Source organism: Protopterus annectens, chromosome 8.part0 (genome assembly GCF_019279795.1).
Source record: "Protopterus annectens isolate FY-2018-M chromosome 8.part0, PAN1.0, whole genome shotgun sequence".
Lineage (NCBI taxonomy): Eukaryota > Metazoa > Chordata > Ceratodontiformes > Protopteridae > Protopterus > Protopterus annectens.
Window position 1 is genome coordinate 1,933,068,856 of NC_056741.1, and position 25,925 is coordinate 1,933,094,780.

Genomic DNA, 25,925 nt, shown 5'->3' on the forward strand with positions numbered 1-25,925 from the left:
GGACAAAAAGAAATGGACATACTCAAAACTTTTGTGGCTATTATAGAAACTACACATCAGTTTTTAAACTCCGATATCTCATCTCCCCCCACCACCACCTTAGTTACTAACTCTCCACGTGTTACCTGTTCTCATAATGTGGTTCTTCATGCTGTCACTGTAGCAACTCTTTCAAATTCTTATAGATGCTTAACTAGGCTATTGATCTGTGAGGATCTTAAGAAGCACAGCCTTAAATTCCAACTATAGTTTTTTAACCCTTATATTCTGCATACAAATAAGCCAGAAAGATGAAAAATGATATGCTGCAACATTTACATTTCCCCAATCCATGAGAAACACGGGTACTAAAAGCAGGAGTAAATGTGCGGTTACTCATCCGTTCATCCAAATAACATTTGAATATAGTAAGAGAAGCACTTTGATATATGTGGTATAAAACACTTCCATGGAAGTGGCATTCTCTGTGATACAAACCTGTGTCTCCGATATGTTCGCTTTACTTTGCAAAAGAGCTTGAGATCCCTTGTGCGAGTGTTTATGATACATTGGACTTGCGAATGTGTAATATGGCTGATAGAAGAGGGTGTGCTCATGCTCTATACTCAAGGCAGAGGTCACCTCCCAGTAGCCTGTATGACACTGAGATGTGAGACAAGGCTTTGAGTTGATCTGCATACTTTTTCTGATTTAGGCCTATCTATACCACAAAAGGACTGGTTTGTTAGTACTGGGTACTGTTTCAATACTGTGATCCATACCACATTGATGTATAGGTTTGTTAGTAAGACATCAGGTTCTACTGACCTGATCTATAACACAAAAGGACTGGTTTGTTAGTACAGGGTAATGTTTCAATACTTTGATCCATACCACATCAACATATAGTTTTGTTAGTTTTGTTTTGTTAGATCAGGTTCTAGTTACCCAATCCACTTTTATAGCAATGTTTGGATGTAATGGACTATAACCTTGCAGTTAACATTATTGTTCTAGATCTTAAAGAAGCTTCTGACATTATTCCCAATCAAGCTATTACTGAACAATTATTGGTATTAGTTTTCAAACCATTTATAGATGGGATGCAGACCTGGCTTACAAGTCACCACAGCTTTTACAACTGTTGTATTATTGACTGTTGCATGCCCCAGGTTTCAGAACTGGACCTATTTTTGTTTAATGTTTTTATGAACATTTTTCCTTTCCCATCCCAGATGTGGTGCTCAAAATATGCAGATGACACAGATAAGGTCCAGCATAGCACTTCCTGTTGACTCTCTGAATTTCAGATTGTTAGGTTCTCCAGTCATATAGTTTGTGTGCACTGTTTTAATTGACTGTGTTAGTGGGTTACATTATTTTAGTATGTTACAATTTCACAGCTAGAACAAATTATGTTAAACATAACAGGGCTGTAATATTTAAGTAAAAATCATGAGAAAGAGTCCTGTTATTATGCACTAGCATCATTACTGGGGGAGTCAGAACACAAAGTGAAGTCAAATGTTTTCATCTCTTAGAAGTGAAACCATTATACAACAATATATAAATGCAAAGCATTTTATCATTTGTAATAAAAGTTATATTGTTTTTTCAGCTCTTCTACAAATACCAAAAGCCTAATCTCCCAACAGCACATTAGATGAGTCAAAGTTCCAAGTGTGATAACATAAAAGCATTTTTGCATAGGTCAAGCCCCCTGCACCCACCTATGCAGGATGACTTATCCCCTTATTTATATATAATACTCCATGGTTACAACACCATGGTAAAAAGCTCACACCACTCTGATCTTGCAATAAAACTGCAAAAACAAACATTCCAGAATGTGCACATTTGATGATGAGCTGGGAAAATATTTTAAAAATTCAGAAATTTAGTCTCAAAAATTTTGTCTTTGAAATATTGACTCGAGATGTATTTCAGCTGTCAAGCAGCACCACCAGGTAAGACAAATATATAAAACTTAGATAAAAGGTTAGTTTGGCATAGCCGGCTTTAAACACCAGCAAACCCTGCGGTTGTTGGGGGTCCCCTTGTCCTGATGGGCCCCCCATCCACAGCAAGTTATCTTATTTTGATATCTTGTAGCATGTTTGTCAAATCAATAAAAGCTAGTATAACAATCTTGTGTACTTAATAAATCAGACAGGCAATAATAATAATGCTTATTTATATCTCCATTAAAATTAAAATGCATCTCTGGTTATAGTAAGTCTTGTCAAGCAACTTGTTTCACAATTTCTTTAAATATTTTACCAGTGGCATTGTCCTTGATGTAATTAAATCATGCTGGTGTGGATCCACTCCACTAAAATTAACATAATAGCCAGCTTAAGGCACCTGCAATATCCTTGGCTGCAAGCCCCCCCCCCCCCGCCCAATCATCCTTGATTGTGTGGGGGCTGCACAAAAGCTGCTGCTGGTTAGGGAAAATGAGGTAAAAAAAAAGATTACTCCTTTTCCAATTACATGCCTTATGAAAAGCAGGGTTGTGATATGACCCTGTTAGGGTAAAGCTGGTATTCAGTGAATGAATGTGAGCAAGGTAAGTACTACAAATCAGCAGCCAAGAGTAATTGATCTCAATGCTCTCCTTGGGTTTTAAGAAGAGTTGATGCTTCTAATCTTCAAGTATGATTTTCTCTTTCAGAGAGTTTTATAATTACTGGCAGAACACCAGATACTATAACTCTCAACTATTTTGCTCAGTAAATCTGGGCAAAGCCAAACATAATTAAAGAATAAAGGCACCAAATCAGGAACCCTTTTTAAACATTACTCTTATTCCCTTTAAAGTTAGTTGAATAACACATTTTGCATCAACATTCATTTTTGGATATTAAGAAGTATAAAACTCTGATGTATGGATTTATTGACTGTCTGCAATCCCGACTGATTTACCAGCAAAACAAACTATTTTTTACGATGGGCAGAGAAAAATTATGAGGCAAATCAGGGACATTTTCTGAAATGAGAGAGAATGACAGGTATGCATTACTCCTCAATGAGGTAAATAAAAGTGCCTTACCCCTGCTGTTTGATGACTGTTAAATAACAGTCTCTAATCTGGTGTGGCAGTACCAATGTTGAACAATGCATTGCTATTTGCTGAAATCAGTGCAAAACTAGTATCACTGTAGCATGCGTGTGTGTGTGTGTGTGTGTGTGTGTGTGTGTGTGTATATGTGTTTGCGAGCGTGCACTTGTGTGTGTGTGTGTGTGTGTGTGTGTGTGTGTGTGTGTGTGTGTGTGTGTGTGTGTGTGTGCTGCAATGTAAGAGTAACAAACAGGTAATAGTTTATTTTACTTTCTAGCATAAACATCAAGAGTACTACCATTCTGCTTGTGTGTGAGGAAATGCGTTGGCAGTGTTTTTCAGAGTAACAAGCTGGCTATATTTTCTTTCATTTACCATCACAAAAATAGACCACACACATGGTTTGCCCTGGTTGAGTTCTTGGCTATTTTGTTTTTTTGTTTTGTGTGGAGTCTGCATGCCCTGCCTTTTTGTCTGTGCATCTATCCATGTGCTTTGGTTAACCCCGGCACCTCAAAAACATGCAGCACTAAAATGGAATTCTTCCATTTCCCTGAAAGTGAACAAGCAGTATGTGAGAGTGTCTGTGAGTCTGTGTGTGTGTGAGTGTGTGTGTGTGTGTGTGTGTGTGTGTGTGTGTGTGTGTGTGTGTGTGTGTGTGTGTGTATCTATTTGCTTGCCTACACCTGTGTGCATGTGTGTTTGTGTGTTTGCGTGTCAAAAAATATCACTGATTTTCATCTGTGTACAAACACAATAATGCTGGACCTATACATAACCGAGAAGCAGTAAATATAAATGCAGTTAGAAGTAATTACATCTTAAAACTAAGGCATAAAATACAGAACATTCAGACACTAAGAGTTTCTAGGAGTCTGGTGGCCTCCACAACACAGACTGCATAAATGGATTTTGACTTGGACTTAGTGGTGGCCTCCGCCCTCAACCGTATCCATTCTAACACCAGCCCTGCTCAGAGGTTTGTACACAAGATCACTTCAGGTTGTGTGGGGGGGCTGGTGATTGCAAAGTCCATACTTATTTACTTTTCATCACAATCAATCCTTAGAGGTGTGCACAGGAGGTCATTATATATTCTGTTTGGGATGGGGGACAGTGTAGTCATAGTTTCTTTTACTTTTCTCACAGACCTTAGGGATGTACGAACAAAGTTTCTATAGCTTGTGTAAGGGCAGTGTACTGTCAAGGACCAACAAAGTAGAATATATGACTGTAATTATTACTTTTTCACTTTCCCTACATATACAGATGGCTGTCTTTGGGTGGTAAGGGTGATGAGTGAGGAGGTATGCTATGTATATGCATGACAGCAGTTACTTGAAATACATGACTGGGGCCATTTGAACCTCTGCTTTTATCCCACACTGACACCAGAATGATGCACAGGCAGTGACTTTTTGGGGGGCTACAGTGGGCAGGCCGTATTCCCAGATAAGATTTTTGTATCCTCACAGCAACTTTCTTGTAGTTTATTTTGAGCTACTAATTTGTCAGCTGTAAATTATAAGCCTTGGACACAACTTATGTCTTCCTTGAAAGAAAAAAAAAATAAGACTGAAATTACTTTCCTACTGATGCTTTTTTTTAGACCAGAATTGGATTAAAAGATTGGGAAAATGCTCTAAAATGCATTCCAGAACATCTATAGGCCTATGGCTTCTGAGGGCCCTATCTAATTGAGTTGTTTTGTGAACAGTTACTACTGCACTGTCTTGGTCAGGAAATGTGTATTAAAAGGATGCAAGGAAAGTTAGAGCTGAACCGCAACAATGAATTTCTTTTCTTAATCATAATTTCTGTTCAAGCCATCATTGGATGAAATGGTTGTGTACTTCAGAGTATATAGAAAGTAATGGCTTATTGAAAAAGTTGAGTAAGGCAAAATGTGAGACAAGGAAGAAAAAAGTAATGTGCACAGTGTGGGTGGCCCAGAATGTGGGGAAATCAGAAGGGAGGACTGGAGGATCTGTATGTGTGTGTCTGTGGAGGGTGAGGCTGAAACCCTAGGCAGTACCAACAGTTCCATTTCACCTAAGTCTAGCCCTGTACATAGAGTTGTCACAATGCATCCTTGGTCCAACTAAATGCCAGTAACTGTAAATAACCCTCTGTGAGATGGGACAACATAATGTGTTGCTTTATGCCTTTCTTTATTCAGGAACATTATAGCTACAGTTCAATCTGTGCATACTACTCCTAAAACTCTATAGCATGAAATACAATATTGCTTATGAGGAGAGTCAGAGTGATTCTTAGACTGGAAGTATCCAGGGGGCACCCATGTTGACATTTGCTGGAGGCCCCCAAAATGCTAACACCAGCCTTGCTGTTTGGTACTAACATATTTAACATGGTTTCAACAACAGGCCAGATTCCGAAAGACTTGCTCTCACTGAAGGTGACTTACTTCAGTGTAAGGCCTATATACAAACAGGCTTACACCAGGAGACCAATTCTAAAAAAACAGCTCTGAGCCTACTGTCAGTGTAATGGAGAACAAATCTTTTGGAATCAGGCCCAATGTATGAAATCAGTCTAGAAGACTTCTACAGTTGATTATGTTTAATATGAATAAATGTGTGGAATGTAGAACACAAAGGTTATGCATGAAGGACAGATGGCACCAAAAAGGTCACTTTTCTATAAAGTAAACAGCAGAATACACATTTATATTAACTCAGATGGCAGTCATTGCAGTTAGAAGGGTACTGGTAGGTCATCCATAGTCACTAACTAAAGACAGGTCTATATATATTTTTTGGAACAGCGATTTTTTTTTCCCTGGGAAAAAAAATTGCTATTTAATAACTTTGCTGTTTTGTGGTTTCGGGTTTTACATGTTGAAAGAGCATTCGCTCTTTTGTCGTTTTGTTTATTTAATATAGACCCACTAAAAACAGTTATAAGAGTGCTAAGAATTTAAACCATCCAAGCTAAGTAATAAAATAACACTCAAAATCCAAAAATAATAAAAATACCCAAAGTATAAAAGGAATAATCCATAGCATTGGTGTGAACCACTGTCATATTTACTCCCTCCTAGCCAGAACTTTGTGTCTTCACACTTGGCAACAAATGTTACTAATCCTGAATAAGTTACAACATAAAGCCATACTTTGCCTGGATTATTTCCATAATAATCCATAATAATCCACAGTGAAGTGACTCCTTTTTTCTGTTCTTACATTATAGTTCATTTGGAATACATTCAAAAAACTATGGTAAGACTAACACTACAGTACAAGCATGTAGTTCAGTACCATGCACAATGTGAATTTGTTTTATGAACCCGAATTTTGTCATGTTCTGTCAGTCAGTCTTTGATGTATAAAAATATATTTTCTCTGTACCTTTATCTTCTATCTGATTGTTGGCCAGGCTGATGGTGTGCAACACTGATCTATGATGGTCTTCAAGTGCTTGTGCCATTCTCTGGGCAAAATCACTAAAAAAATAAAACATCTGCAATTAAAATGCAACAAGTGATTTTAAAATTATTTTTTGCACCATGATCACCAGACTTTCAAAGTGTCACAAACTGCTTATAAAACAGTCTTGCTAACAGCTTCCTAATGGCTATGAAGAGTCAGGGCCATACCTCTCAACCTGGAAACATCAAAAATCTGGACAAAGGCCCATGAAAAAAGGGACAAATCGGTATGTCAATTAACATAACATTTGCATACCTAATTATGTAACCCCGCCCACTACAATGGAATTCTGGGATACCACCTTTCAAATGCAAACTGAAGAACAGACAACCAAAATATGGCCCCGGAGTCCCCCTGCAGCCATTCCAATGTCCCATTACCTGACTATTTTGCCTCATTTACCATAAACACTAATGTGCATACTGCTTTACTTCTACAATGATTATTTGGATTTTATTTTACATTTATAGCACAATGCACAAACACTAATAGGAATCTGCTAAACAAAGCAATACTGTCTCACAATGAAAATAGACTTAACATTAAAACTTCTCTGCCCTTGAAACTCTCATTCATTGAAACAGCATTGAAACTCACACCACATCCAAAGAAGATGCATCTGGCCAGTGGTGGATAAAGATTACCTTAGGGCTGTTTTCAAATCATAGGCCTCTTGCACACAAAACAAGAAATGCACGTGTGTTCTTTGATACAACTTCCTGACTTTAGCAAATGATATTCCTTGTACAATACAGCACACTTGTTATAATTCATTAGTTAGGTCAGGCATTACAGAAGGTTTTTAGGGAGCTTGGAGTTTTCCTAGTGATGACAAGATAGTCTTATCATTTCTGACTATGGAAATTTGTATGAAGGAGGGTACAATTTGGTTACTGGAGTAGATATAAAAACTGAATAAAGTGCTACAATTTCTAGGCAGGTCAAAGAGCTTACCTTGGGAAAGTTTTGATTGCTAACTGGGCTCGGTCTTACACATTAGGTCATATCTATGGGCAAATAATGTATATGCAGGCTGTCAGCTTATGTGGCTGAATGTACAAAAGTGTTTCACAGAAAAATGGATAAAGTAAAACATAAATCAAGATCTTAGTAATACTATTTTAGAAAATGGGTTGAATGCACAGGTTAGGGATAACTTCACAGTTCACAAAGTAAATATTCAAACATGTTAGTAGTATCACATTTCTATCCAGTACCTAAATGCTTCTACCAGAGCTAGTTATGGTTATTAGTTATAGTTATTTGGTAATGGTTATTATAAGTATATTTTGCTTCACACCATCTTACTATGTGCAGAAAGCGTGATGTGATTCACAGTGTGCACAGTATTCAGACATACAGTTCAGTGCCTTTGGTCATGATATACCTGACTGTAGCAAATATACACAATTTTTATGTTCTGGTCAGTGAAGAGGTACAGCAGAAACAGAACTGGACTAGTACTGCCTATAAAGTAAGGTGTTACTCTTGCACACCTCCATGACTCATTTGGTAAACCACGAGTGCAGAGATCTCGGAATGGAACAGACTGTATAACATAGTTTGTTGAGGATCACTACTGCTCTCAGTTGCTTTGTTCAAAAATCAGACACAAAGCCAAACATAATGAGGTACAAAGGTCCTAAATCAAGGACAACTTTAAATATTACTTTAACTTACTCAGAAAGCTAACATAACAATGGATTCTGCATCAAAATGCATTTGCTGAACAATAAAAAGTATGAAACGCTAAGCCTCAGTGAATTACCAGAAAATCAAAAACTTTATTAGGCAAGACAATCTGCAAAATTTGAAACATTTGAGAACTGATGCTTCCCTTATGTTTATAATGCTCTAATTACTGAATTATGCAGGACAGAAGAGACAAGAGAATTGACATAAAATACTCACTAACGTTACATAGTTTTCCTACATATATACATTCATCTATTTTCAAGAACAATTATCTAATATTTGGTACTGTTTATCCAGCAATATGTTTTGCGGCCAAAATTATACATCTATAAATTTTCAATAGTTGTAAATAGAATTTATAACTATGCAGAAGCCCTATAGAATTGAAATGTTGAATACTTGGGCACATTTAACAGTTGTTGACAACAAATAGCATCGCTATTACAGTAAAAAAAAGAAATGATTGAATAAAAACTTGTAATTTACAGGTTTTTATGTAAGAAAAAAAAAGAACTGCAAATAGCAGCCCTGACATTATCAGATTCATGTGTATGAACAAGTAACAAAGATCAACAGAGACCATGATCCTGCAAAAATGACAACAAACTAGAAACAATACAACAATAGATTAGTGGCAAGTACGGGAATAACAATGTACATAACAGAGTATACAGTTCATCAGTGTATCTTACCAGTTTCACAATAAACAGCAAAACAATCCTCTCCTTAAAACTGTTATGTGGAACAAACACATAGTACTGCTTTCAAACTTAACTCTGTGTCTTTGTGCAATCACTAAATTTGTTCCAGCATATGAGAATTTTCAGCCAATGCAGCACCTGAAAATACAAATATTCTAAAGAAAACAAACCGGCATCAAAAACACTCAAATTCATAAAGCTCTAATTTAACTGAAAGTGACAAGTACTACAAATCCTAATTTGCCATTCACCATAATATCAGCTCAAGACTCAAGTGATACCAAAATGGAGTTAAGAAATTCACCTCAAAAGCTATCCAATTTCATGACAACCATTTTGTGAATACTTGCAATCTATCACCACAGACCCAGTCATAATCCTATGTATATATTCCAGTGGCCATCTAACCATATGTGACAAAGACTAAATGTGCAAACTCTACAGCTTCCAGAAATATGCAACATTGCTGTCATACTGCATAATTCACATAAAAGGTTAGTTAGAACTTTCTTACTTTGACCATTTTTTCTATGACCATACCATACAGGACAACTAAATAACGGGTGACATATTTTGTTCATTCACACAATTTTTTTCAATGTTCCTGGAATTCTGGAGTCATACACACTCACACACACACACACACACACACACACACACACACACACACACACACACCAGCATAACACAGAATCACCTCAGCAGCAGCATAGCACAGAATCACCTCAGCAGCAGCATAACACAGAATCACCTCAGCAGCAGCATAACACAGATCACCTCGACCACTGCATAACACAGATCACCTTGGCAGCTGCATAAAACAGATTACCTCAGCAGCATAAGAGAATCAATACCTTGACAGCAGTCCTGCTTGCACCTTCTTTCCCTCTTCCAAGCTTTTGTTTCAACCACCATTAAAAGTTACTGTACTGTTCCATAAACTGCAGCTATGTTCAATAGCCTCGTGGCTTCCAGAAATGCATGCATGTTATGCTGTTGAGCTGAATTCCGAAAGGCTGGCAGGCCATTTCACAGAGCTGACATCATCTTGCACAGGATGAAGTCAGCTCAAAAAAGCGGAAAAAAAATGTTTAAATAAAAAAGCTGGGAAATTCAGAAATTACGGGGTGCCACTCGGGAATCGTGGCATCCCATTATTTGGACCTCAAAACCGGTAAAAACCAAGTCATTCGGTATGGTTGGAAGGTCAGGGCTTGCCAGCTACACAAAAACAAATAAAAAATTCTCATCTTATGTATGTTTATGTATAACATGAACTTGACAGCAGGGCCGGTGCTAGTATTTTGGGGGCCCCCAGCAAGTTTCAAGTTGGGGGCCCTACCCAGGAGATTATAAAAAGTGTGACCATATTGCCATCACGTCTCCTTCCCTATCAAGCTCATGCAGCACCATTTAACAATCACTGTGTAGTGGTATTACATTGCATCAATCACTGTGTAGTAGTATTACATTGCATCAATCACTGTGTAGTATTATAACTTTGCATCAATCACTGTGTAGTATTATTACTTTGCATCAATCACTGTGTAGTATTATTACTTTGCATCAATCACTGTGTAGTGTTACTACATTGCATCAATCACTGTGTAGTATTATTACATTGCATCAATCACTGTGTAGTGTTACTACATTGCATCAATCACTGTGTAGTATTATTACATTGCATCAATCACTGTGTAGTGTTACTACATTGCATCAATCACTGTGTAGTATTATTACATTGCATCAATCACTGTGTAGTGTTACTACATTGCATCAATCACTGTGTAGTGTTGCTACATTGCATCAATCACTGTGTAGTATTATTACATTGCATCAATCACTGTGTAGTGTTACTACATTGCATCAATCACTGTGTAGTGTTACTACATTGCATCAATCACTGTGTAGTATTATTACATTGCATCAATCACTGTGTAGTGTTACTACATTGCATCAATCACTGTGTAGTGTTACTACATTGCATCAATCACTGTGTAGTATTATTACATTGCATCAATCACTGTGTAGTGTTACTACATTGCATCAGTCACTGTGTAGTGTTACTACATTGCATCAATCACTGTGTAGTATTATTACATTGCATCAATCACTGTGTAGTGTTACTACATTGCATCAATCACTGTGTAGTAGTATTACATTGCATCTATTCTGATTTTAATCATTTCATTGATTTTTTACTGGATTTAGCTTAAGTTCTCTACCATCTGCAGAAGCTCATATATTCTGTTGTCCTCCTGTGGTATTTCATCACTATGATATGTTAATAAATGACAACAATTAATATGCAAGCTGTGTGGTATCATTAATTTATTCTATGACAACAGGAAAAATACTGCAAATATACTCTAAATGTCATGGCCAACAGACTGCAATTCCTGGAGCATAATGCCTAGAAAACATAGTCTAACAGTACATTATAGCTACAATTCTATCAATTTATTTGACTATGTTCAAATTCAAACAGGATCCTTTATGCAAAAACAATTACTTTCAGGGGCAGTCTAAGAGTTGTAGAAAGGTTTAATCTAAAGAAGTCTGGTGTACATTACACAGCTACAGAGTACTGAAAGGAAAGACACAGGAGATGCAAAGCAGCACTGTGATCTAGCCATTGTGATACCATGGCAGATGTAGAGTACTGAAAGGAAAGACACAGGAGATGCTACTGAAAGGAAAGACACAGGAGATGCAAAGCAGCACTGTGATCTAGCCATTGTGATACCATGGCAGATGTAGAGTACTGAAAGGAAAGACACAGGAGATGCTACTGAAAGGAAAGACACAGGAGATGCAAAGCAGCACTGTGATCTAGCCATTGTGATACCATGGCAGATGTAGAGTACTGAAAGGAAAGACACAGGAGATGCTACTGAAAGGAAAGACACAGGAGATGCAAAGCAGCACTGTGATCTAGCCATTGTGATACCATGGCAGATGTAGAGTACTGAAAGGAAAGACACAGGAGATGCTACTGAAAGGAAAGACACAGGAGATGCAAAGCAGCACTGTGATCTAGCCATTGTGATACCATGGCAGATGTAGAGTACTGAAAGGAAAGACACAGGAGATGCTACTGAAAGGAAAGACACAGGAGATGCAAAGCAGCACTGTGATCTAGCCATTGTGATACCATGGCAGATGTCGAGTACTGAAAGGAAAGACACAGGAGATGCAAAGCAGCACTGTGATCTAGCCATTGTGATACCATGGCAGATGTAGAGTACTGAAAGGAAAGACACAGGAGATGCTACTGAAAGGAAAGACACAGGAGATGCAAAGCAGCACTGTGATCTAGCCATTGTGATACCATGGCAGATGTAGAGTACTGAAAGGAAAGACACAGGAGATGCTACTGAAAGGAAAGACACAGGAGATGCAAATCAGCACTGTGATCTAGCCATTGTGATACCATGGCAGATGTAGAGTACTGAAAGGAAAGACACAGGAGATGCTACTGAAAGGAAAGACACAGGAGATGCAAAGCAGCACTGTGATCTAGCCATTGTGATACCATGGCAGATGTAGAGTACTGAAAGGAAAGACACAGGAGATGCTACTGAAAGGAAAGACACAGGAGATGCAAAGCAGCACTGTGATCTAGCCATTGTGATACCATGGCAGATGTAGAGTACTGAAAGGAAAGACACAGGAGATGCTACTGAAAGGAAAGACACAGGAGATGCAAAGCAGCACTGTGATCTAGCCATTGTGATACCATGGCAGATGTAGAGTACTGAAAGGAAAGACACAGGAGATGCTACTGAAAGGAAAGACACAGGAGATGCAAAGCAGCACTGTGATCTAGCCATTGTGATACCATGGCAGATGTAGAGTACTGAAAGGAAAGACACAGGAGATGCTACTGAAAGGAAAGACACAGGAGATGCAAAGCAGCACTGTGATCTAGCCATTGTGATACCATGGCAGATGTGTCTGGGATTCAATTATGTTTTGTTTTAAGCTCCCCATTGAGGAATAGAAGTTACATACGTATTAATCCTCACAAAGTGCTGTGGGAATGCAATCTTCCTAGATGCCCAAAGTGAGAAGTTTGTTACTAAATTTTGAGATTGTGCAAAGAAGCAAACACCCTCAAGCAAACTGAACAAGTATGCACTTTATCAAAATTAAGAGTCATTAAAGAAATTCAGCTGTTTCAGGTACTACACACACTACAAGTTTGAGGCTCACAGTAGTAATCATCTAAAACAGAAAGCACTTTATTTCTATTACATATCAGGTTGTTTACTTTTTTCTCCCTGTCACAACCCTTTTTTCCCCAGAAGGCACAACTGTCCAAACAAGAGAATCCTGGAGAAATAGGAGATAATCCTAAAGCAATGCGCCAAGATGGCACTGTAGCAGTTGGGTGGGGGTTACAAATATCAGGTGAGGGAAGACGGCATCACCAGCGTGACAGTGTTTTTCCTGATTACCCAACAATAGATGGCATGTATGATAAAGGTGACAACCCAAGTCACACCTTCACTTTCTTGTCTCAATCTGCTATAGCAAAAATAAAAAAAATACTGCACAGTAAAGGGAAACCAAAACACTAAATTTATTTGTGTCAAATTTTGGCTTGCAGTGGAGTTAAAATGTTGAAAATTTGAAAGATGCCAGCTCAACAAAATAAAGTACGAGGCATTTAAAATGTGGAAAATAACCAGTAAGCAGTTAGTGCATTCAAAATGCTATACTATGTGATATTTATGGGTAGAAAACAATATATTTCTCACATCCTTGCCTAAGTGTGGTATTAACTATGCTGCTTCATAACGTTAGTCTCTGTACAGTTTCCTCAACTGTGAATGGTGACTCACACTTTGAGAGCTGACCTACCTCCATGCAGCAATAATTTCAAAGTCATTTAATATAGCAAACACATATTCTATGGCTCCTTTGAAACAAATGAAAGGCAGGGCTACAGACACCTTGCTAAAAAGGCTTTCCCAGGGCCAAAAATCTGGATATTCTTAAAAATCTGGGCAGTTCAGATATTTGCCTAACGTTGACAATCAAAAGAACTGACCCAACAGACCACATATTAAGGTACACCCAATCAGGAAGCTAGAACTTGCTTCTTGATTGCTATAGCCAATTAGGTCCCTTGCTTCACTGAAGCGGACCTGATTGAGAGCAGCTAACAAGTAAAGCAAGGGCCTGATTGGCTGCAGCCATCAAGGAAGCAAGTTCTTTCAGGGGAAGAAAAAAAAAAGCAGAATCGCGCGACGGCGCTGCCAAATGAACAAGCGATTTTGAAACCTGCGGCTGCTTCATATGGGGGCCCTCGTACGTGGGTAATTGTGGGTTCCCCTAGGCCGCGGGTTTGGCAGGTGCCTAACGCCGGCTATGCTTGACAGGATACTTGACATACTAATGCTACAATACTGCAGCAATGTTGAAATATGATGCCACCTGTAGGTAGTACATTTAATGACACACTTTAGGACTGATGTTCTTCTTCTTTTGGCTTTTCCCTGTTAGGGGTCGCCACAGCGGAACTCCGGTCCACTAATGATTGGCAGTAGATTTTTACGGTGCCAGCCCGATGCCCAACCTTCAACGAAGGCATGCCCATTCACACATGTCTTTTGAATGTCACTCGACCATGGGGAGGACATGCAGACTAACATTGATAAAGTTAACTAGTGGACTATGAGTTGACTGGTCATACCTGTAGCTGTCAGATTACAAAAAACATTATTTGCAAATACTATAATTGCATAAAAAATTCCTTTTTCATCAAGGAGTTACAACTTTAAACTTGAATATATAAGACCCCCCAACCACCACACAGTGATGGGGGAGCTCTGACTGCACATGAATGCAAGATGTTAAATCCATTTTTATTTTGACACACATCAGTTGCTGCTAATGGCACACACTATACGTTAGAAGAAAAAAATGTCTTTAGAATACTACTGTAACTGACAAAGGTTCTACAAGTTTACAACAGCAGAACCAGTAATGGCGTACCATAACTAAGTAATGTTGGTCTCCTGTATACCAGATAGCTCTCCTGTTGTCCCTCACTGATAAAGCCTTATTAAATGAACTGACAGGAGCTAGTAAAGTCAAAGGGAGCATGACAGGAATAAACAAATGGACTCCTTCATAGTAGATGAAATGACTCCTTACAACTTACAAACCATAGGATCATAGAATCATAGGAAGTTATTAGGTTAACGGCCCTAAGGCCCTTATAAGCCTAACCAAGTTCTACCCTTATTTTCACGATCAGCACCTATTGCCCCTGTCCAAGAGGGACACAGGTGGAACCCCTGGGATGAATTTACGGTTACCCATCCAATCGTCCAGAATGTGTTTGAAGAGGCCCAATGAGGTGCTCTGTTTGATATGAAGTGGTAGTCTGTTCCAAAGGTGTGGTAACCTCTGGAGACAAATCTGTCCCTCAAGCAGGTTCTATTAATGTCACATACCAGGTTGAGGTCTTTGGAGCAAGTAACCCGTGTACCATTTGACTTAAGGATATGCAGCATTTCCAATAAAGCAGGGTCAGAGATTGCCTTATATGCAAGGCAGAGATCACTTTTGAGTAAGTGACAGTGATTTCAGATGATTCACATAGGACAGATGTTGAAGACCTTGAATTTTCCCTACGAGGAACCTTTGTGGTCTCTTCAATTGCTGCAGGTGCTTGGAAAGATACATACTAAAAGGGGAGTTGTATTCAATTATTGGCCTGATGAGGGAAGAGTACAGGGAGGTTATAACTTCTCTTTTTCTGAAACCATTTAGAAGGGAATCAGCAGGAAGAGCAGATACTACATGTGTGTAATTCATAAAATAATTCTGTATGTAAGGTTCATGTGTCAAGTGTATGCCTGGTAGTCCTTCGGGATCAGACAGCTAAAATTCCTTCAGGATCAGACAGCTAAAATTCATAACATTGGTACTTAGCAGAATACTCTGGCAAGAGCATGTTAATTGGCAGAAAAAAAGGCATTTTATTTCATCACTGACTACATTAGTAAACAGGGTCATTCTCAAGAGCTGTGTAGTCACTTAAAAAATGAAACATTTTCTTGAATATATAAATTGTTAATGTAAGGAGAATGGTAATAGTGATGGTGCGTGTGTGACCTGCATATCTGAAGGTGTTCGATTGCACATTTCAAATGGCATTGCATATCGTGTAATGAACGTGTATACAGAATCTTTAGGGAGGTGAAATGGAATACACGACTGGAGTGTTGTGTTTTACATGTTCAGGAAGCTCGGAGGCACCATGTCTTTTCTTCTGTCACAACAACAATTCAGATTAAGAATATTAAACTAAGGAAAGTGTTGGGGCACAACCTTCACATGGGAGTTTGACAAGCTTTCCTCCTCACAGAAAATAATGTTATGTATGAGCATTAGTTTATTTATATGACTTGTGTGATGTGTTAGACTGTTAAGCTACTAGAGTGGTAATAATCACTGCAGACATACTGGAAAAGATTCATAGATTTATTTGTGTAAATCTATCATATATAAAAAAAGAAAAATCACAGTGACAACCAGGGGGCAGCTTTTTTTGAATTGATGTATAAACTAAGTACAAAATGACAACTTTGGGAATATAAAAATAGCAGTCTTATAAATGCTGATACAAGGCTGTCATCTCAAATAGAAAAGAAAACTGTACTTGCCTTTTCATCACTTACTTCTTCTGGGAATAACAAAATAAATAGCCTAGAAGGTTAGATATCACTGAACAGTGGGGCAACAGCTGTAAATAAGAAAAACAGAATAGGGTAAAAAAATGCATGGCAAAAAGAGGAAAGGGAAAATAGTGAGACGCACAAGATGTACCTTTGGATCTGTAGTTTTCCTTGCACAGATAAGTCAGTTTTGGTGAAGTTTGCTAGCTCTGCCTGCACTGTTATATCCTGATCATGCCACCTGCTGGTGAATGTGATAAGCTGTCATGCTCTGTAATTCATTCTCTAGAATTTGCTTATGTTATTTTATTTGTCTTTTTTTGACTAGGTAGTTATTTCCACTAGGCTAGTAGCATCTTTTCATGGGAGACCTTAGGTTCTACTTCTACTACTAGGAGAAATTTAGCTAGGATACCCGGGAATGTCTTATACTCCTTTCCAGTCTGTGAGCCAGTAGGTGACAACAGGTTGGAGTGATACGGACGAGTGTGTAAGGTGCTGCAAGCTGCAGCAGAGAAGAGAACAATCTGTGCAAAATATGTTGGAGACAGCACTTATGGATGAGGAGGAATCAGCAAATTTGCTTGTTGTTGAAGTAATTACTGAGAAGATGAAAGTGCAGAAGGAAGTTTGGAAGGCTCTGTTTTATGTTGACTAATGAGTGGAGACGAACCAGAGGATAGTACTCTGTGGCCAAATTATATCATTAAAGGAAAAGTTGGACTGGAGGGTGGGAAATACTGGTAACATTGCAAGAAAATGAAAACAATGCAAAGCATATTCTATGTGTACTTATGCTTACTGCAATCAAAGGAATGGTTAGATTTTCCGGACAAATAATAATACTTCAAATAGATATGATTATGCTCACATCAGGTGTTAAAAGAATAACGTCTTTTTCAGTAATGTAAACAATATTTAAATATTAACATGAATATAATGATTTTTGGAAACTAGTTGTGACATTGGGGAAAGAAATTACAATATATAAAAATGTTTTCATAGTTTTAATAATGCAGGAAGGAACATACACATATGAAGGGAAAGATAATGACAGAAGCTGACTTTCTTTGTAGTCACAGTGAGATTAAAGGAAGCTAATACTGACATTTTGTAGATTTTCTGATCATTTAGCAGTATTGGCTGCTACTGAACACAAACCGTTTATTATTGAAGAAGGCAAGTGATACAAGAGAATAATTGGCCATTGCTCAGAATTACAGGTGTTATAAAAGGGGTCTATATTAGATGAATGAAAGTTCATCATAGCGAACGCTCACATGAGTAAAAATTGCGGAACTCGAAACCGCAATTGTGAGATTGCGGTACAGTGAAGATGGGAATATTTGCCCTTTCCTCGCTGTAGTGCGATCTCGGAGTTGGAATATATATTTAGCAGGAGGTGTGGGGGGCACAGCCCCCCCACAATTGCAGTTTTGAGTTCCTGGATTTTTGCTCATGTGAGCGTTCGCTAAGATGGACTTTCATTCATCTAATACAGACCCTTATAAAAGGCAGGTATTACTTATCAAACATTTACAAATGAGAGATTTTTTTATAGGATTTAGATACAGTGGTAGGTTGATTTCAGAAGAAAACATAAGACTGTATCTAAATTTGGAATACTTGTAAAAAAAACCCATAAATTAGAGAAAGTTATAGGAGATAAGAAGAAGACAATGGTATAGCAAAAATTTATATTTATGTTAAATGAAGCAAATATAAACAATAAATTATTAAGGTAAAATATATTATTAAAGATAAAGAGGAAGATATCAATCCCTCTTTAAGTAGGTAAATAAAGCATAACAAAAGTATGTTACTGCAGGTAAAAATGAGAAAGGAGTGTTAGTTAATATGCAAGAAGAAATAATTAAAGCTGTTAGAATATCTTTTGAAACTGTATGCACAGAAGCAGATTATACAGGATGTAAAAAGGAGGTTAAACACATTTCTAAAGAAACAATGGAAATACTAAGCAGAGAAATTAATATTGAGGAAGTTCCCCAAAGCATAAGAAGAGAAGAAGAATTGAGTAATTTATTATTAAGCATTAGGCTTTGAGATGTTTCTTCAGGCTTCAGCACAGTGTTTTTAAAACAAAATACTAAGTTGAGGTAAATCAAGGTCAGTGTTTACAACAGGGTTACATAGGTTCCATATTTAGTATGTGCTTTTTAAGCATTGATTTGTTAAACTCCAACCAGGGCAGTCCATTTTGTGTCCTCTTCAGAAATTATCACACCAACCCCCCAATAATGGCTTTATAATTTTGTTTTGGCTTAAGGTCCAATTAATAGGTTCATAGGTAGGTACTAGGCTATCTGCCCGAGGGCATTTATAAGCCTAGCCAGAGTGTGTCGGCTTTTGCCACTCCATTGATTAATTAACTGAGCCTCTGTCAAGCAGAGCCAATGAAGTGATCCCAGGGGTGTACTTTCTGTTACCCATTCACTCGTCAAGGCTTCTCTTGAAGAGTGTTAGTGAGGTGCTCTGCCTAATGTAGTTAGGAATTTTGTTCCAAAGCATGGGGAGTCTCTGTGACAGGAATCTATCACTCCAGCATGTTCTATTTATTGTTGTGGCAAGGTTTAACTCACTAGAGCTCGTGGCTCGCAGTGACTTCGATTTCTTTAGGTGGAGCATGTCCATCAATTCTGAATTGGACATGGCTTTGTAAGTCAGGCAGAGATCACCTCTGAGTAAGCGATATGCCACTGAGTACAGCCGGAGTTTTTTCAGTCGGGCTGCATAGGACATATGTTTGAGGCCAGTAATCCTCTTGGTGAGGTGCTTTTGTGGTCTTTCAAGCTGTTGGAAGTGTCTTGTGAGGTACATCCCAAATTGGGCATTGTACTCTATGATGGGTCTGATGAGTGATGAGTAGAGGGGCACTATAACCTCTTTATTTCTAGATACAAACCCCTTAGTAATTAGATGGGCCACATAGAAGGATTTCCTAACTACTTTGGCAATATGATTGTCAAAGGAGAGATTACTATCTACCTGGGTCCCCAGATCTCTTATTACTTCTTCTGTATTAAGGGGGCTGCCACCTATGTGGTAATTCGTGGGTGTTTTGTTTTTCCCAAACGGGATGACTATGCATTTTTTGGCATTTAGCTTGAGGCCATGACTTTGACATCAGGTGTCCGTCTCAGTAAGGTCTTTTTGGAGCATGTCCGTGTCAGCCGGAGAGTCAATTATGGCTCCCAGTTTGCAGTCATCGGCGAACTTGGTTAGCCATAGTCCTCCTGTGTTTGCCTGTACTTATGAGAAATATATGCCGAACAGTAGGGGTCCCAGAACTGAGCCTTGCAGGACACCACTTGTGACTGGTTTAGAGTCAGACCTGGAGCCCGCTATTCTTACCACGTGAGTTCTGTCTGTAAGCCAGTTGGCAACCCATCTTGTGATGTAGGGGTTTATGTTCAGGCTGGTGAGTTTTTCTATAATACCCGAGTGAGGAATGATGTTGAACGCCTTGGCGAGATCAAGGTAGGCTGTGTGAACCACCTTTCCCTTGTCTATGGCCTTGGTAACTGTCTCGAACCAGGTTTAGTAGGCATGATCTGCCCTTAACAAAGCCGAACTGGGTCGGGTCAAGTGTTTGGAGGTTCCCAATGTCTTTGTTAATGAGTTCCATGATGATGCGCTCCATAGCCTTGCAGACCAGGCTAGTCAGGTTTATGGGGCGATAGTTACCAAGGTCAGTTGTGGCCCCTCCTTTATGGAGCGGAATAACCATTGCTGTGCGCCATTCTATGGGCACGTAGCCTGTGGAGAGGCTGAGGGTGAACAGCATGTTTAGGTGGGGGGTTAGTTCGTTCTGTAGTTCGTTCAAGACGCAGCCTGGGACACCATCTGGCCCCATTGATGCTGTGTTTTTGGCTTTTGAAAGGGCTGTTTTCACCTGTGCTTCTGTGATTTCCAGGACACTACACTTTTCCGGTATTGTTGTGGGCCCTTTTGAAGGTGAGAGGGAGGTGAAGTTTGCACTGACTCTATCTGCCAGTATGTTGGCAATATCAGTAGGTTCAATATATTTTGTGCTATTTTGCATATCTGTGAGTTGCCACTTAGATTCTTGACATAGCTAAAGAAGGCTTTGTGGCTATCTTTCGAATCCTTGGCTATTTTTCTTTTGAAGTTAGCCTTGGATGATTTTATGAGGGACCTTAGTTTCTTACTGATACTGGTCAGGGATGTCTTTCCTTCTTGGGATTTGCTTTTTTTCTGAACTAGTTTCCTCCTTTTGTTGTATAACCTGTTTATGGCAGGGGACCACCAGACTAGTTTCCGTCTGTTAGGGGAGTGAGTCTTGGTTTTGCTAGGGATGGCATGATCCATGCATCGTTGTAGGTGCTCATAGAGTGCAATTGTAAAGGATTCTGCATCTTGGGCAGTGCTATCCTTTAGCGTGGGGGCTGTGAAACTTACCACATCTGCCTTAAGTAAGGTGAAGTTTGCTTTAGAAAAGTTTTTCACTGTGGTTTCCTTGGTTGGGGTGGTGGTGGGGTGTGGACATCCAGGGTGATTAGTTTATGGTCTGATCTAACCAGTGACGGGTTGACCTCTGGTACAGAGCACCTGTCGCTCATGCTGGTGATGACCAGGTCCAATATGTTGTGGCCTCTGGTAGGGGAGTTTACCAGCTGATCCAGGGCATTTGAGTTGATAAATTCCAGGAAGCGCTGAGCCTGGGAGTTTGTACTCAAGTAGTTTTCCCAGTTAATGGTAGGGTAATTGAAATCTCCCAAGATCAGGGTGTTCCGTAGGACCTTCATGTTTTCCAGTGTCTCCAGAAAGGCGGAGTGGTGGTCCTGGGTCATGGAGGGTGATCTGTAGCAGGCCACAATTTGCATTGCAGGTTTGCCCGATGTTAGTTGCACATGGATGATCTCAGCGGTATCATGCTGTGCCACTAACCTAGAGGTGTGGGTATCCTTGATGAATATGGATACACCCCCTCGGTCCGTGTTCTGTGGCTGAAATGTATGGTATGAGTTGTAACCCAGTAGTGCTGGAGTGCTCTCTGAAGCCTTGAACCAGGTTTCAGTTACTGCACAGATGTCGACGTTCTCCATACTTAGGAGTGCTTCAAGCATATATGGGTCTACTTCACTTGACCTAAAACTCATCTGACTGACTTTCATCTGACCGACAGCCAAATGAACTAAATTTCAAATTGCTGACAACTCATTTGACTGACTGTCATTTTACCAACAGCTTACAATGCTGGATTTCAACATACTAAATCTTAAACCATAGACATGCACACTTAGAACACCAATAACTAACTCTTTCCAGAACTTAAAAACTACTTACTAACTTACTACTACTTACTAACCCTCTTAACAGAAACTGGATAATGTACAACCAAACTAGGTGGGGGGGCTACACCTCCCACCCCCCCCCCAACTATATATACTAACTCCAGGATCACACTACAGTGGAGAAAAGGGCATATACCTTTAACTTGCTTTACAGTACTCTACATGCTGCCACTAATGCTGGGAACACACAAAACATTCACAAAATTACTTTAGATACTTCTCATAAAAATGTAGAGAGACAAGACCACATTTAGAAACACTATAGCACTACTTTCTACATGACTATCAGTATTGTGACAATCAGCACTCTAGGTTCCAGTAATTCTTTTTATCACAAGCAAGTCACAGATGAAAGGAAACCCATAACAAGTCTATGTCTTAAAAGTCAGTGAAATGAGAGTCAGTCAAATGAGTTGTCAGTAATTTGAAATTTAGGTCATTTGGATATTGGTCAAATGAAAGTCAGTCAAATGAGCTTTAGGTCAAGTGAAGTAGACCCATATATATATATATATATATATACATATATATATATATATATATATATATATATATATATATATATATATATATATATATATATATATATATATATATATATATATATATATATATGAGTCTACTTTGATTCACTGAAAACTCATTGCACTGAATTTCAAAACACTCACACCAAATCGCTGAAAGCTCAAATCACTGAAAACTCATTTCACTGAATGTAAGTACTGTTGGGCAAATAAAACGTATATGCCCCCTTTTCCCCGCTGTAGTGCGATCCTGGACTAAAGCCCCCATATTAATAAGAATCATGGGCCTTTTCCATATTATTAATAAAAATCATGGGCCCTACTAGAGAGTGGCTTTCATAGTAGGTTTTTATTTCATTCTCTCAGTGATTTCTTCACATTATGTTCAACAGTAAATTCAAATTAAGGATTTATTCTGAGCACAGCATTGATTATTTGTTTTCGTTCTCAGGCTCCTTAACCTTGCAATTGCTAAAATGTCTATGGGCTAGAATAACTTTTGCGGCTAATGACCTGTTTCACGAATTAGAATCTGTGAACAGTTATGTCCCACAGGGTTGAATGGCAGTCAAATTAGATTCCCTTCAGTGAGATGAACCCCTGGCTAAGAAGAACAGATGCAGACTTCAGAGGAGTGTCAAAATCACACCAAAATCAGAAGTTCAGCAATACTGTGCCATCTAAGCATCTATCCTAAATTAACAAGATAATGAACGTCCCCTTGGTGAAGAGAACTGAGAGGGGGAAGTTATGGCAAATTAGGTGCAAGAAGAGTACATAGAAGAATTTTTGCAAACTCTCCCAGATGCTAACAGGGGTAGGCTATTTGATTTAGTTTTAAAGAAAGGGTTTGGCTCCATAGTTGTTTGAAGAGAAGGGAGAGTTTCTAATACCCTGTAGATGGCTGTTCCCTTCCCATCTAATTCAGGGCAATCAGTACATGGGGTCATGGAGAAAACAAGAGATGGTGCCAGGTGAGTCTTCACTGGAAAATGTCATTCACATAGGGTCACATAACATAGCTCACATTTCTAAAACCATTAAAGACAAACTCATTAAGGGAGAATATATAGATGGATTTGATTTGGCAGATGTTTACATGATACAAAAGTTATTGGAAGCCAAAACATCAGGCTCCAATAACTTATTAGCTGAATTGACTGTGCTAGGAAAATTGTCAAACAATAGGTAGATCCAGAAAAACTACGACTTCTTTACAGCAAGTTTCTTAATATTTATGGCTATTCTTATTAGGAATGATCCTAAATTGGCTTTGCCTTTGATTTCTTATTTACTGACAAGTGGAGAAGCTCATCAGACAGACATACATACATATATTACAAGCATAGGCATTAATGCCCTTCTAGCCTAATATATATATACCAAAACACTTGTTCCCAAATATGTGACCAGGCTTTTCTTAAAAAATATCTAAACTAGTAGTTGCTTTAATGTAATTTGGTAGACTGTTCCATGCATCAGCTACTCTGTTGAGAACCAATTAGTACACTTTTCATTCCTACAGAATCTTCTACATAGGTTGTCTGATGATTCTCTAGTACTTCTTGATAACCCCAGACATTCCCAGAGGTAGTTGTCTCTAAAAGCCCTACATACCTGAATAAGATCTCCTCTTAGAAACTGTAAGAGACCCTGTACAAGTTCAGATATTTTAGCCTTTCATAATAACTTACATTTTCACATCCATAGATGTTGTTGGTATATTTCTGCTGTACTCTTTCCAGTTTATTCATGCTTGTTTTCTTAGAAGGTTTCTAAATTGTTATTCTATACTCATGTTTGGATCTAATGTGACTAAAAACGATGACTTCATCATTTCTGATTTCCTATACTTTATAAATCTTTTTAGACAACCTATAATTCTATAACTACCATTAACCAACTGGTCAATATGAATAGAAAAACTCATAGCTGGATCTACCCATATACACAGGTCCTTAAATGACTACAGTTTCAATCACTGTGTGCTGTATTAAATATTCACCTTTCAATTTATGTCTCCTAAGTCTCTTATGCTTAGTTTTTGATGTATTTATCAGCATATTATTCTCCTGTGCCCAAATGGTCAATTTTGTAAAGTTATTTTGTAGACATGCCTTATCTGTAACACACATAAACAGTTAACCAATTTAAGGTCATCTGCATATAGACTGTAGAACACCTCAGGTGAAAATGTTAGGTCTGAAAGATACAATCTAAACAAGTAAGGGCCCAGGACACCTTGACTATAACTAGCTGGTTAAGGGTCATGTTGGAGAGACCTTCTCACAGCAACTCAAAACACTAAAACCTATTGGGCTAGCAACAGCAGGAAATGTTTGGGGTCTGCTTGCCATTTCTCTCACACATGTACTTCCTGCAGAAAATCACCCTCAGCCTTAAACTGCTGGCAAAAGATGAGTCAATCCAGATGGACACCAGCAGTATACAGCAGCCATACATTCTTACCATTGAAGCAGACAAGGTTATTTCACAGAAGAGGTTCTTTTCAAGCCAACAGAGATTTTCTTTCATATGGGGACAACAGCAGCAAGGCGATACGGGACAACAGCAGCAAGGCAATACATTTCCTCCATTAAAGTACATGTACTCGTCCATTAATCTGAATTTTTACCTCGATTACAAGACAGCAATGATGTCAGTGCATGTGTTCCCACAGGGTTTTTCAATGAAATCCAATGCTCCCTTTAATAAGATTGTCAAGAACTTGAAATCTACTCTCAGGAAGGACAGCATAGTATTAAATATTCTTGATGACAAAATACAAACTGGAAGGGTGATTGGCCCATTTATTACTTCACCTTGGAACCAATTCATGACCTCGTCCATTGGACTAGTTCCAAAGAAAAAGTAAAGCAAATTTCACCTAATTCATCACCTTTCCTTTCCAGCTGAGTCATCAATCAACAACTCTATCTTGAAGGACGTTGCAAGGGTAAAATAACCACTCTGAATGATGCTGTAGATATTAGGAATTTTAGCAAACCTTGGCTGGGTAAGCTTGATGTTAAATTGGCCTTTCATTTGTTACCCATTCCAGAACAGGACTGGCAAAGGCTTAGCTTGCCCTTCCAAGATCATTTGTATTTCAACAGGGTCATGCCAATGGGATGGGCCACAAATCAAGCTGCAATTCATTACCTCAAGGACCTCCTCATCATTGGGGAAGGTAAGCAAGGTGCCAGAGTAAGCATATGGATAATGTCATTGACCTATGTGATCACCTCAGGGTCCCACTGGCTAAGGAGAAGATGGAAGGTCTGAGATGCTATATTGTTTCTAGGTCTAGAAATCCATGTTGTTAAACAATCATTCAGCCTGCCCAATGACAAGATACAGTGCTTGAAGTTAGCCTTCAATACATTTCTGGTAGATTCCAAGGCCAGAGTGAGTCAGATCATGTTACTTATCGGCTTATTTAACTTTGCCTGAAGAGCAATCCACAAAGGTAGAAACTTCACA

At 38.7% G+C, this 25,925-nt stretch overlaps 1 protein-coding gene across 3 annotated transcripts in view; it reads right to left on the minus strand.

Annotated features, from left to right (window-relative positions):
• Positions 1-25,925, minus strand: part of LOC122809736 (capping protein, Arp2/3 and myosin-I linker protein 2-like) — a 1,549,910-nt gene that overhangs the window by 846,860 nt on the left and 677,125 nt on the right. For all 3 annotated transcript variants that reach the window (XM_044081444.1, XM_044081445.1, XM_044081446.1), the window contains exon 8: positions 6,412-6,506. In XM_044081444.1, the coding sequence (XP_043937379.1) occupies positions 6,412-6,506 (95 nt within the window). The remainder of the gene's footprint in view (positions 1-6,411; positions 6,507-25,925) is intronic.